Consider the following 11,679-nt stretch of genomic DNA (forward strand, 5'->3'; position numbering starts at 1 on the left):
CGGACGGGGAATACATGTCTCTACTTTTAACTGATCAGGCTCGTAATTCCGTTTATCGCCTTCTTCAATTTAGCTTACCGCTAGTTCTCGGTTTGGCAGGCCTGAAACACGCGATAGGTTGGCCATCTGAGATGTGGCAAAAGGTTTGTAGTCTCGCTACTGGTAAAGCATTGTTGGTAGTCTAGCAATAAATCGGTGAATCAAGAGTTTAGATGTAGGAGGGTCTAGTGCGGCCCATGCTTATCATGCCTGTCATTGGAAAGCGCTCGTATTTCCACTGATACGCTAGGGAAATCACAGGGTCCTGTGCAAACTCGGACTGCAGGCTCTCTCTTCTGAAACATATCAAATTATTCCACTAATCAGATTCGAGAAGATTAATGCATCCTGTGATTCGGCAAGAAAAGTCAATACAAATCAAATACAAGGGTTCTTCCAGATAAACGCTTCAACTCGAGCCTCCTCACTTCAATTTCATATTCACTTCCTACTCTCTTTCATGTTCGTACCTCTGACTTGGATTGCCTGGTCTTAATCAGCGTACTTGACGTTAAAATCATTTCATTGTCCGACATATTGCCCAACCAAACAACATGTTATTTTTTCATCTTGCTGCTGTCATCGCTTGCCTGCCCGCTGTCTCAGCCCAGTGGACTTGGACGATCGTAAAGGATGATAATCCTAATAACGAAGAGGTCGAGGCGTATGAGCTCATCGAAAAGGCTGTGAAAGCTGCTACCGCCCGTTACTCCCGTTTCACCAACGCCTCCAAAGCCCTCACCCTTTCCTACTATCCTAACACCCCTACTGCCGATGGCAACTACAACGGAGAAATCCGATACGGCAGCACTCCCTATATGAACGAGTTCACCACTATGCACGAAATCTCTCACACCCTTGGCATCGGCCAAACAGCTAATTTCGAGACCAATTGCGCCGAGAACAACTGGCCTACGGCAAACGATCTTCTCGAATCATGGGATGGCGAAGGGACCAGAATTGTTTGCGACAATGGCCACATCACTCCATACGGTATGAACTACCAGGATGAATGGGATGATCTTCATGCAGAGAGGCATGTGCGTCTTATTGAGGCTATGCTGAAGGATGGCATGTAAATAAGGGTTGGAGTAAAGTCTGTTTTAGCATATCTCGCAGGACAGGGAGGCATTAGGGGTAGAGTTTAGTATTTATAGTTTGAATTTGCAAAGTATTAGTAGAATCTATACTAATATACTTTTTCAAAAGTTGGAAATAATATATATTTTTTAAATTATATAATATTAAGTATATAATATATTAAGGTTGGACTTGTAAGATTTATAGTAAAATAAAGTAATTTTACTTAATTTTACTTTTTTAATTTGTTTTAAAGGAATTATTTTAGCTTTTTCTTATTTTATAATTTAAAAATTAAATAATAACAACTAGAATTAATAGTCTTCAAAAACTTTTAAACTAGTATTAATATAAAAAAGAAAGTAGGAGTTTAAACAAAAGGCTGGTAAAGTTATTAAAATAGGAAATAGAAATTCATCTTACTAATTAACTAAGTAGCTATAGTTAAAATTATAGAAATTTAGTATATAATAAATAAATCCTTTTTATAATCTACTAAATAAAGAATCTATATATTTATATAAATCTAATTAGGCTTTATTAAAATAGAGTTACTAAAATATATTAATTATTTCATTAATTTATATAGTAAGGAAGGAATAGTAGTAAAAGTAATATCAACTTGGTAGTCTTACCTCCTTTACTACTTGTATAATTGTTTTATTAACTAAGCTAAGAAAGGAAGAATGCAACCTTAATTCGAGATGCAACGTATGCTCGGTATATGGAAGACTATTGCCAGGGCATTGAGCTACTTAAATCAGATCGTAATTAGGCTCAGTTATATTTAGCCTAAGTGGAAGATTTAAATATAGCAGTAAAGTATGCTTGGTGGACAAGCTTTTAAACCAAGACTTGAGAACCTTTTCATCTTATATATAGTACGTTTCTATATTCTGTACTGTGTTTCCATATTCTACTGCTTTGCCAATAGCCATGGTTTTCATGCCCAATCTCTCGATCTTGCTCACATTTGCTTGGTGGATCACTTGCTGTAGTTCTAGTGAGCCGCGTCTTCGGCTGGCGGTCTATGTGAACCCGATCCTTCCTGGGTGGCATTCAGATCCCTCATGCGTTCATGTGAAAGAAAGTTTCTTTTGCGTAACGTCAACATTCATGACCTTTCCTGGTCTTCCAGTTTATACCTCGCGGGATTTGGTAACTTGGAACCTTGCCAGCCATGTTTGGAATCGCGAATCTCAACTTCCTGGCCTCAGCTGGAGAACACCAGGCCAGACAAATGGAATGTATGCCGCTACCATCCGTCACCACGAGGGCGTCTACTATGTGGTTTGCGCCTACCTTGGGTTGTCAGATAAGCCCATGGGTGTCCTTTTCAATACTACCAACCCTCTCAGGAGCAGCCAGTGGAGCGATCCGATCATCCTAGATCTCAGCGAAATTGACCCAGACCTCTTCTGGGATGATGATGGCAAAACATACCTTACTACTGCCGGTATCACCCTTCAGGAAATAAATCTCGAAACTGGCCAACTTGGGGAAGCATCCAATATTTGGAATGGAACTTCTAACGAGTGGCCCGAGGGACCTCACATCTACAAAAAGGATGGATGGTATTATCTCTTAATTGCCGAAGGTGGAACAAGCCAGAAGCACGCCGTATCCATAAGTCGGTCCAAAGAAATTAAAGGGCCCTATACGGCATACGAGCGCAATCCCATACTTACCAATCGAGATACGACCGAATACTTTCAGAGTGTTGGCCACGCAGATTTGTTCAAGGACTCAAATGGAAATTGGTGGGGGTTGTGCCTCGCAATTCGATCAGGGCCCTCTTATGAGTACATGCCAATGGGTCGAGAGGCTGTTCTCTTCAACGTAACCTGGAATACAGAAGAATGGCCGAAACTGGAACCCATTCGTGGCCGAATGCCCCCAGCTCCATTACCTAGATTGGGCTCGCCAGCTTCGAATAAAGGACCTAACGTTTCCGGGAATGATCGATTTGACTTTACAAAAGTTACCAAAATCCCATCCAGCTTTGTTCACTATCGTGTGCCACCGCAAAATGCCTTTTTGTTGTCTAATAGAGGCTTGAAAGTCCGCCCTAGTCGAGCCAATCTCACAGGAGACTCCTTGTCAACTGAAGCAGAGCTCACTGGACAAAATGGCCTCAGTCTCGTTGGCCGGAGACAGTCACATACCCTGTTCAATTTCTCGATTGGCATTGACTTCTGGCCGCGTTTGATAGGGCAGGAATCAGGTTTGACTGTGTTCAGAACACAACTGGAACATATAGACCTCAGCTTAGTACGCGTACCGACGACAAGGACCATTAATTCTTTCTCCAATGTTGTTTTTCGACTCAGTGGAGTGAGTCCCAGCAGAAATATTACGACACACCTTACACCAGTACCGAAGGGCTGGGAGAAGACCACAATCAGACTGGAAGTCTCATCGCCCGATGACTCCAAATACGTCTTTACTGCTAGGTCAATGGCAGCGCTTGGGCCGCGGGTGGTAATCGGAACTGTTACCACATCAGCTGTAAGTGGCCGTGGTGGTAGTGGGTTCTTTGTTGGATCTATCTTGGGTGCATTTTCCAGTTGTAATGGAGCAGGTTTCGGCAAAGAGTGCCCTCAGGGTGGAGACTTGCTGATCAAGACATGGGTTTACACTGGTGTTGGTCAGAAGATCTCATCCGTCGAAATCATTCCCATGAGTGGCCCTACCTCCTACTAACTTACGAACATCAAATCCTTCCAGACTACTTGATAAATGTTTGCAACTTGAATATACTATTGCCCAAAGCCCTGGGGTTCACTATCAGCTATCGTCCACCAGAAATGCCGTTGCTGTTAAGCCTGTTAGCTAGAGCCATTGAATAATCAACTTATCTACAATATTTTACCTTATCTGTTAGGAGTATTGACCTTGACCTTGTTGAGAGTGTTGAGAAACTTGTCCCCTCCTACAGAACGGTGAGACTGATGTTTGTCGCCTGATGACTCGGGCTTGTTTTGGACATCATCGGAACTTGATGGAACGTCCCATATCTTAGTAACATAATTTTCAGTCAAGAACAAGATACAAACCCCTAATTCATTGTTTACATACGCGTATAGACCTGACCGTCCAATTTAGCCTGTACTGGATGCTATTTTCCCGCCTGCATTACCGACAGGTGGAATGTTACGTAGCGTGCCAGTCAATTTCGAGGAAGGTCACTTCGGGTAAGATACCCTAAATCGGCTTTAGCGTCTCGTATAAGATACGATAAAACGGACCCCTTGTAATGTGTTACGTTAAAATGCACATATCCACTACGCCCGTGTAACTACACTAAAAACCTGAGGAAATTTTCAAGGTTACGCCTGTACCGTAAAAGTAACAAGAAGATTGGAAGATAACATAAAGTGAATGTAGGAAATCACAGCCCATAATGGCATGCGTAGAGGATAACGTCACTCGATCAGTCAACGTTGCATGGGATTGTGCCTCAACGAGATGAGGTCCTGCTCGTGATCACACATTTTCGCAGTATTTAATTCGTAGCTACATGTAGAATCACATCCTGCTCAAGAGTTTCATTCGAAGGCCGAATAAATAGTAAATCTTTCAACCCAATATCACGCCACGGAATGTGGATCCTATCACTGAGCCAATGGCTCGTCATTTTGTTGATGACTTCAGTAGGTGAGCTATTCCTATTTCGCAACGGCAAAGACTTGTATCTGACAAGTGTATCAGAATGTAGTCGAATATTGACCATCCCATCTGTTTCTTACCAGGATAGTCAAGATGGGTACTTCAATCTTGAAGACGTCAAGTCTATTGTGGTTGATAGTCGCTTTGCGACCTCAGTCGACAGAGATGGACACTCCCTTATCCCACCGACCTTGGAGGAATTTGCCAGGATCTTTTGCGAAGATTTGAGACCCATTCTAAATCGTAAACCTCGATTCGAATACGGAGCCAGGCCTAGAAAAGGTTCTATTTTTATAACGGTTGACAAGAGTCGAGAAAAATACCTGGATGCCGCCAAACGATACACCTCGGAAGGTTATTCGATCGAGACTAACAAAGACAGTATCCTAGTCAAAGGTGCCAGCCCTCTGGGAGCCTGGTGGGGAACTCGAACCATCTTGCAAGCTATGGCTCTGGAAGGCCACCTGCCGTACGGACATATTACTGATTCTCCTGGTTGGGTCGATAGGGGAGTTATGGTAGGTAACATGATTAACTGCTTAATCATTGTTTTCTATAATTGCTATGATAGGTGAAATCGTTATTAACTCGTGCAAGCTTGATATAGGGAGGCACTTTTACCCACCTGAGTTCCTGGCCGAGATGTGCTCCTATCTTTCTTTCTTCAAACAGAATCAGTTTCATATCCATCTAAACGACAATCTCTTCATCAATTTCGATCTTTATACGAGAAAGCAGATACATGAACTGTACTCAGGCTTCAGGTTGAACTCAGCAAATCCCGCACTTGCTGGTTTGGCATCACCCGTCAACGAATCGTATACTCATGCCCAATTTGATTGGTTACAACAGAAGTGTGCCTCTAGGGGTGTTACTATAGTTCCTGAGATTGACACTCCAGCGCACTCCCTGGCTATCGCCAAGTGGAAACCCGAGATTGCATTGATCAATAATCCCTCCATGTTGAACATCAGTCATCCTGACACCATTCCCACCCTGAAGACCATTTGGAGGACGTTTCTTCCATGGTTCAAGACAAAGGTTATACATCTTGGAGCTGATGAGTACAACATAACCATGGTGTCTGAGTATAATAAGCTTGTTGATGAGATGTACGACTTCATTTCAGGATCCGAAAAACAGGCTCGAGTCTGGGGAACATTTCCGCCCAGCAGAGGAGGTAAATATACCAAGGACATCACTATCCAGCACTGGGCACCCTATGAGGACAATGCCTACTTTGACTTCATCATGAAGGGGTACAAGGTTCTCAACTCGGACTTCATGTTTTACATCAGTTCCAAGTGGCATGGATATTTCGGTCAAACATTGAACAAAACCCTTATCTTTAGCGGCGATCCCAGCGGCGGACCCTTCGCCCCTCATATCTTTGACACAAAGAACGGGACGAACAATGCACCGCGTGATAGCCCGGGTGTCACGGGATACATCGCTGCGCAGTGGTCCGATTATGGTCCTTCAGCATCAACCTATCTGGAGGCGTACTACGCGTGGCGTAACGAACTACCAGCCTTGGCCGACAAGGTCTGGGGTGGAAATCTTCTGGAAGCAGAGTATGATTCTGTTTTCGAAAAGTTGATCCCCATCATCCCAGGTCAAAACCTTGATAGGCGAGTTAAGTCTAACACCAGTCTCATCCTCGACTATCATTTCAGTAATGTACCCCCGGCCCGGCCAAACCTCGTGCGGGACACTTCTGGCAATGGATACGACGCCGTAAACTATGGGTGTAAGATCCACGGGTCTGAGGTTTACATCTCATCAGACTGTTATCTGGAGACGCCGCTCAGCAGCAAGGGTCGAAACTACACACTTTCATTTTGGGTCTACCCAGAATCTACCAAACCTGGCGAACTGTTCTCCGGATTAGACTCTTCTCTGCATCTTGGATATGGAACCAACTCCAACGTTACCCTCCTCAGTGGTAATAATGACTACTCTCTCAACTATTCGCTGCCCACTAAAGTCTGGACCCATGTACAGTTGTCCGGGCGCGGAGGCTCAACTCTTCTCACGGTGTTCGAGAAGAAAGTTAATAGGACGATGGAATTCTTAGTTGAGGTTAAACCCAACGGGGTATCGGGGAGCAATGGCGTCATGTCGATCTGGAGACCGATTGCTATCGAAGCGCCGCTGAGAAGGATTGGTAAAGGCTTTATAGGAAGAATGAGGGATATCTCGCTCAGAGGGAGCAAATGATAATGAGTGGGCAATCGATGATGGGAGGAGGACTTTACGGCGTTGATAGGGCCTTCTTTTCTGGGCGTTGCGCTCCACAACATAGTATTTGTCAATCAACTTTCCAAAGCCAGTCAGCGTATTCCATCCCAGATAGTTACTATATAAAATACACAATGTATTAGCAACAACTGAGCTAGACCGCATTACTGTAGGTGAGCTTGGAGCAGCCGGGCATAGAGTATAATCATAAACAATGGAGGCACATAGATCGACTCATTTAAGGAAAGAATTGGCTGTAGAGATAGCGGATCTCTATTCTAATCTGGAGCTCCTGCGATATATCCCTACGCGCGGTGGTCAGTGGTGAGTTCTATGTCCAATATTCCACGTCAAGATCACATGGTCTGGCGTGTTCTACATAACTACCCAACACGCAAAGTCATGAGACATAGTTCGTAAGCCTTAGATCTTCTATCTTCAACAGACATAGGGGTTTGAAGATATGGTACGTGCACCGTTATTGATTTATTTAGCTACCTTTACGCTGAACTTATCGACGGTACCTGATCGAGGAAATTGTTGCTCAATAAGCCATATGACCCGGAGGTCTTTAGTAAGCATATGGCCTGTGGCTAAATCTACTGCCTTCAACCAGTCTTGTTTCCCTCTTTCCTGACTGTATCACGGCATCAACCTCTAGCGAAACCCCTTCAAGCTTCACTCCAGATCTATCCAGGCACCACAGCGTCAAAACTATATAGTTGGGGCCGTGATGGTTGAGTATCCCTTCAGGCAGCACGAACGAGGTTTGAGGGCCCAAATTGTTCACTGTGAAATTGATCAATTATTTTGACTTTCCTTTGTTGAGGGGGATTAGAGTATCTGGATCTTACCATATTTACCCAGCTGCCATCCGTTGACAAAAATCTGGATCCGAAAGTTCGCAACCGCCTTTCTGCCAACGTCGTTATTCTCCGCAGGCATCGTCGTGTTTTTGATACCCAGGCTGATAGGAATATCGTAACCGAGTGGAAAGTCAAGATTGAACGTCGTTGCAAAACAGCCAATGCCGGCTTGGCTCAAGCCATTAAGCTTAGTCTTTTCCCATTTACCCGTAGGAGCCCCCGGTAGGTGAAAACCTTTTCTTTCGACATATAGGCTTCCCTCATTCAGAGGCCCTCTGCTATGGTCCTGGTAATGTTCTCCGCCAAGGTTTCCTGTCAATTTCCAGGAGATATCTGATTTTCTGGTATGGCCGGAAAGCTTGTAGTCCAAAATTCCGCGAGGTTCCTTCATTTCTTGAGCATCTGAGAACTAATTGTCATGTAGCCCCATGTGGTCGATTAGCACAGTAACGACGTAAGGCTTATGTGCCTGGAGCTTCCCAGGAAAGCTAAATGTTTGGTTTCGAGAGAGTACCCCGGTTTGGCCAGGCCAGGAGCCAAGGAATGTCGAGTTCAGCCAAATGGAGTGTCCAAAACCCTCTCCCCCCTGCGTCGAGATCAACAGCGACGACTCATGCCCTGTAGCAGTAAAATGTCCTCGGTATAACAAGGAACCTGAGTGAAAACCATAATCACTGGCGTATAGTGAGGTGGGGGTAGTCAAGGTGCGGGTGTTGTTTGTATGCATGTTTGTGCAGGGAACCCACTTCGAATCATCATACCCAGTGTGCACTTCCGGTAGTGTATCGAGATATCTCCATTCCAAGCTGCTAAGATCCGGTAAAAGTATCTTTGGGTCTCGGTACTCTATCAGGCTTGAGATTTGCGATCCTTTGCCCGTAGTATGAACCCGCTGACCGTTGTAGTACAGCTTAGTGGGGATCACGGGAGCCCCAACGATATTTACTTCCGTTGTTCGGTTCACGTCTCCAGTGAGAAACAGAGCACCCTCCGACATCCTGGCAGTTCTCATAAGATAGCCGGCCTTGATAATGACGCTAGAGTTGGTAGATTCCAGCCTAGAGAACGATGTATAGTTATTTATGGGCGCTGGTGCAGGGAGATCCAGTATCCAGTAGTTGTAAGCATCTTTTCGCCAGAGAAGATGGACTTCGAGCCCTGAAGAAAAGCGGAGAACCTGACCCTCAGGTTGCACATCCCAGTTGATAGTAAGCAGTGAATCGATCGAGCGGCATCTAAAACGGTTTCCCCCACTAGATTCTGGGCATTCGTGTTCATGCTCGACGGCAAATTCATGTGTTTCACCATCTCCCCCGTAGAGGATAAGAACTGTCCGCGATTTGAACCGTCGCCATGCCATGACTTCTGCTGTGGAGTAGACAAGATTGGCGTTGCCAACGGGGTAATCCACAACGTGAATCTTGCTATCTCGGCCATTTAGGATTAATTGACCTCCAAGCCGCGGGACAGTCAGTTTGCCTTTGCTCGTGGGAATGGCTAAAGAATAGAAGTTTGGAACGCGAGCGGTATGGTCTGCTTGCCTCACAATGTAGTAGGCTGTCTTGGTAGATTTCAGCTGAGTTACTACCACCTTGCGGCTGTCGGTGAACTTCCCAAAAGTGCCATTGTCAGGAGAAGATTCAAGATAAGAAGGTGACGACTGGAAGAAATAGCCTTGGAGCTTAAGTTCACTATACTTTTCGCGATCAATAGCACGATTCTCTGAGATTGCTGCGCCCACGTCGTATGAGGTGTAGCCCTTTGCATGCCCCAGGTTACCCCAATTGGTACCCCCGAATATCTATCACAGGTTAGTTCAACCGGATCTCGAGCATTAGCAGCAGAGGCACAAACCATGTAAAAGTTGACAACTGTAGCCTTCAAACCATAAATAAGCTTGTTAAAGACCCGAGCAAACTCGTGATTAATTAAAGCCGTGCAAGATTCGACGCCAGTTCCACCCCTATGTAACCAATTGAGATTAGTAAACTATTCCTTAGGTGGCAAGAAGACGTCTACTACCAAAAGTCTGCTGCTCCTCCTTGATACTCCGTCATTGCGAATGGGGTATTTGGACTTATTCTTTTCTGGACTGTAGCATTGATGTTATTCAGAAGCCATTCGCCACGCGCCCAGTTGGAAGGATTGTCGCCTGCAGACGGGATCAGAATTCTTCATCGATCAACCCTCATCATTACTTACAGCCAACACCCCAAGAGAATGGGTAGTGGTCCATCCCATATATGTCTACAGCCCCAGCTCCAGAACCGGGAGCCCAGTTTCCTACCGGCACACCATCGTTGCTGATAAATGGAACTGTAACACCGGCATTCCGAAGCTGCGATTCTATGAACTCCATGTAGTCTGGCTGTAGGCAACCCGTGATATTTCCAGAAGCATATGTCGAACAAATCGAATACTCATTCTCAGGCTGGACAAGAATCACAGGCCCACCATTCGTGATCTGGGCTTTTGCAATGATGCCACCAACGTGAGAAAGGTATGCCATGGTGGATTCGGTGAATTCCGAGTCGTTTGTACGTATGGTTCCCTTCAAGCGCTGCACCCAGCCCGGGAAACCACCTCCTGATACCTCGGCATTGATGTAAGGGCCTGGCCGAGCCAACAGATAGATACCCGCTTCCGACGCCGCTTGGAAGAATTCTTCCAGAGCGAAGACGCCTTCAGTCCGTACATGAACAGGCTGGCCCTCTAACAGTCCCCACATAAGATAAAAGGAAGCTCCGGAGAAACCACCTGCTCTCAGTTTCTGGAAGATATCAAGCCAAGTGCCCGGTACAGGAAGGCGGAAGGGGTGTACTTCTCCGGAAAAGAACATAATCCGTTCTCCGTGAACCCGGATCGAGTCCCCATCCCAGGTTACAAGATTTTGAAGCTGAGCATTTGCGGTACTATTAACAGACGCACTTGGTGCAGAGCTTGACAGCTCGGCCGCCAATAGGCAGAACGCGACGAGTTGACAAACAAAATGACGAAAAGGTTTCATTGTAAAGATCTTGTTAAGTAACCGAGCTTGTAAATTGAGAGGAGCGTCCGATTACCAATATGGCCGACTGAGTATTTATGCCTGTTGTTCTCTTCCAATGTTTGTTTTATTTCCACTGAGACACAATAACCCACTAGATGTCTAAAGCTTAGAAAGTGATAGTTTTGGCAGTGATAGGCATAGAACTCGTATGCGAGGTAACCACATTGCAGACAAAGAAATGTCACGTTGTCGTGCATGGGTTGTGCAGCTGGCTTGTTACTTCAAAACTAGGTGGAACGTCTGAATGACAGGGAAATAATGAGGGGTAGATTCACCCGGGGGGCTAAAGTACACAAGCGTGAACCCATGATCTTGACTAAAGCAAGTATGCAAACTTTCGCCACAAGGCTCATTGACAAATAATTCTTCTTCCGTGGTCGTTACAGAAAGGCGATCGGTGGCTTATCGCCCGACGATCGGGCAAGGATCTATAGTTGTAGGGCTTCCAAGGCCAGAACCACAAGTCTTAATGATGAGACTCCTTGGTACTCAGTACGAAGAAGATATATAGACCTGGTCGCTTCAAAATTACTAGTTATACTTGTTGAGGGAAACAGATCGACTTGACACCAGTGAAGCATACCATTTTAACAGGCAATGTCGTAAGTCAGCCGGCGTCGGAAATCCACTAAGCCGTATCAAATACGACAAATGCAGGGCTCTCTTGGCTCAGGGAGGCTGGAACTAATTACAGTGCTAACCGCATAAATTTACTAATTCTCAGCGCCAGTAAAT

At 45.2% G+C, this 11,679-nt stretch overlaps 5 protein-coding genes across 5 annotated transcripts; 4 read left to right on the forward strand and 1 right to left on the reverse strand.

The window, feature by feature from the left end:
- Positions 1 to 593: 593 nt before the first annotated feature.
- On the forward strand, positions 594 to 1,118 carry FOBCDRAFT_144008 (uncharacterized protein; the record flags this gene model as incomplete). Its single annotated transcript, XM_054706979.1, has 1 exon — positions 594 to 1,118. One exon carries the CDS (start codon positions 594 to 596, stop codon positions 1,116 to 1,118), a length of 525 nt encoding a protein of 174 aa, XP_054562954.1.
- A 946-nt stretch (positions 1,119 to 2,064) lies between these two features.
- On the forward strand, positions 2,065 to 3,822 carry FOBCDRAFT_143180 (glycosyl hydrolase; the record flags this gene model as incomplete). The annotated part of the gene is made up of 1 exon (XM_054706980.2): positions 2,065 to 3,822. The coding sequence occupies one exon, from the start codon at positions 2,065 to 2,067 to the stop codon at positions 3,820 to 3,822; it is 1,758 nt and encodes a 585-aa protein (XP_054562955.2).
- A 941-nt stretch (positions 3,823 to 4,763) lies between these two features.
- Positions 4,764 to 5,363, forward strand: FOBCDRAFT_144103 (uncharacterized protein; the record flags this gene model as incomplete). The annotated part of the gene is made up of 1 exon (XM_059608174.1): positions 4,764 to 5,363. One exon carries the CDS (start codon positions 4,764 to 4,766, stop codon positions 5,361 to 5,363), a length of 600 nt encoding a protein of 199 aa, XP_059467884.1.
- Positions 5,364 to 5,430: 67 nt separating this feature from the next.
- Positions 5,431 to 7,008, forward strand: FOBCDRAFT_143385 (glycoside hydrolase superfamily; the record flags this gene model as incomplete). The annotated part of the gene is made up of 1 exon (XM_059608162.1): positions 5,431 to 7,008. The coding sequence occupies one exon, from the start codon at positions 5,431 to 5,433 to the stop codon at positions 7,006 to 7,008; it is 1,578 nt and encodes a 525-aa protein (XP_059467885.1).
- A 592-nt stretch (positions 7,009 to 7,600) lies between these two features.
- Positions 7,601 to 10,902, reverse strand: FOBCDRAFT_243918 (glycoside hydrolase superfamily; the record flags this gene model as incomplete). Its single annotated transcript, XM_059610562.1, has 6 exons — positions 7,601 to 7,818; positions 7,884 to 8,304; positions 8,341 to 9,696; positions 9,750 to 9,858; positions 9,918 to 10,047; positions 10,098 to 10,902. The coding sequence occupies 6 exons, from the start codon at positions 10,900 to 10,902 to the stop codon at positions 7,601 to 7,603; spliced, it is 3,039 nt and encodes a 1,012-aa protein (XP_059465915.1).
- Positions 10,903 to 11,679: the final 777 nt, after the last annotated feature.

Source organism: Fusarium oxysporum, chromosome IX, assembly GCF_013085055.1.
Source record: "Fusarium oxysporum Fo47 chromosome IX, complete sequence".
NCBI classification, from domain to species: Eukaryota; Fungi; Ascomycota; class Sordariomycetes; order Hypocreales; family Nectriaceae; genus Fusarium; species Fusarium oxysporum.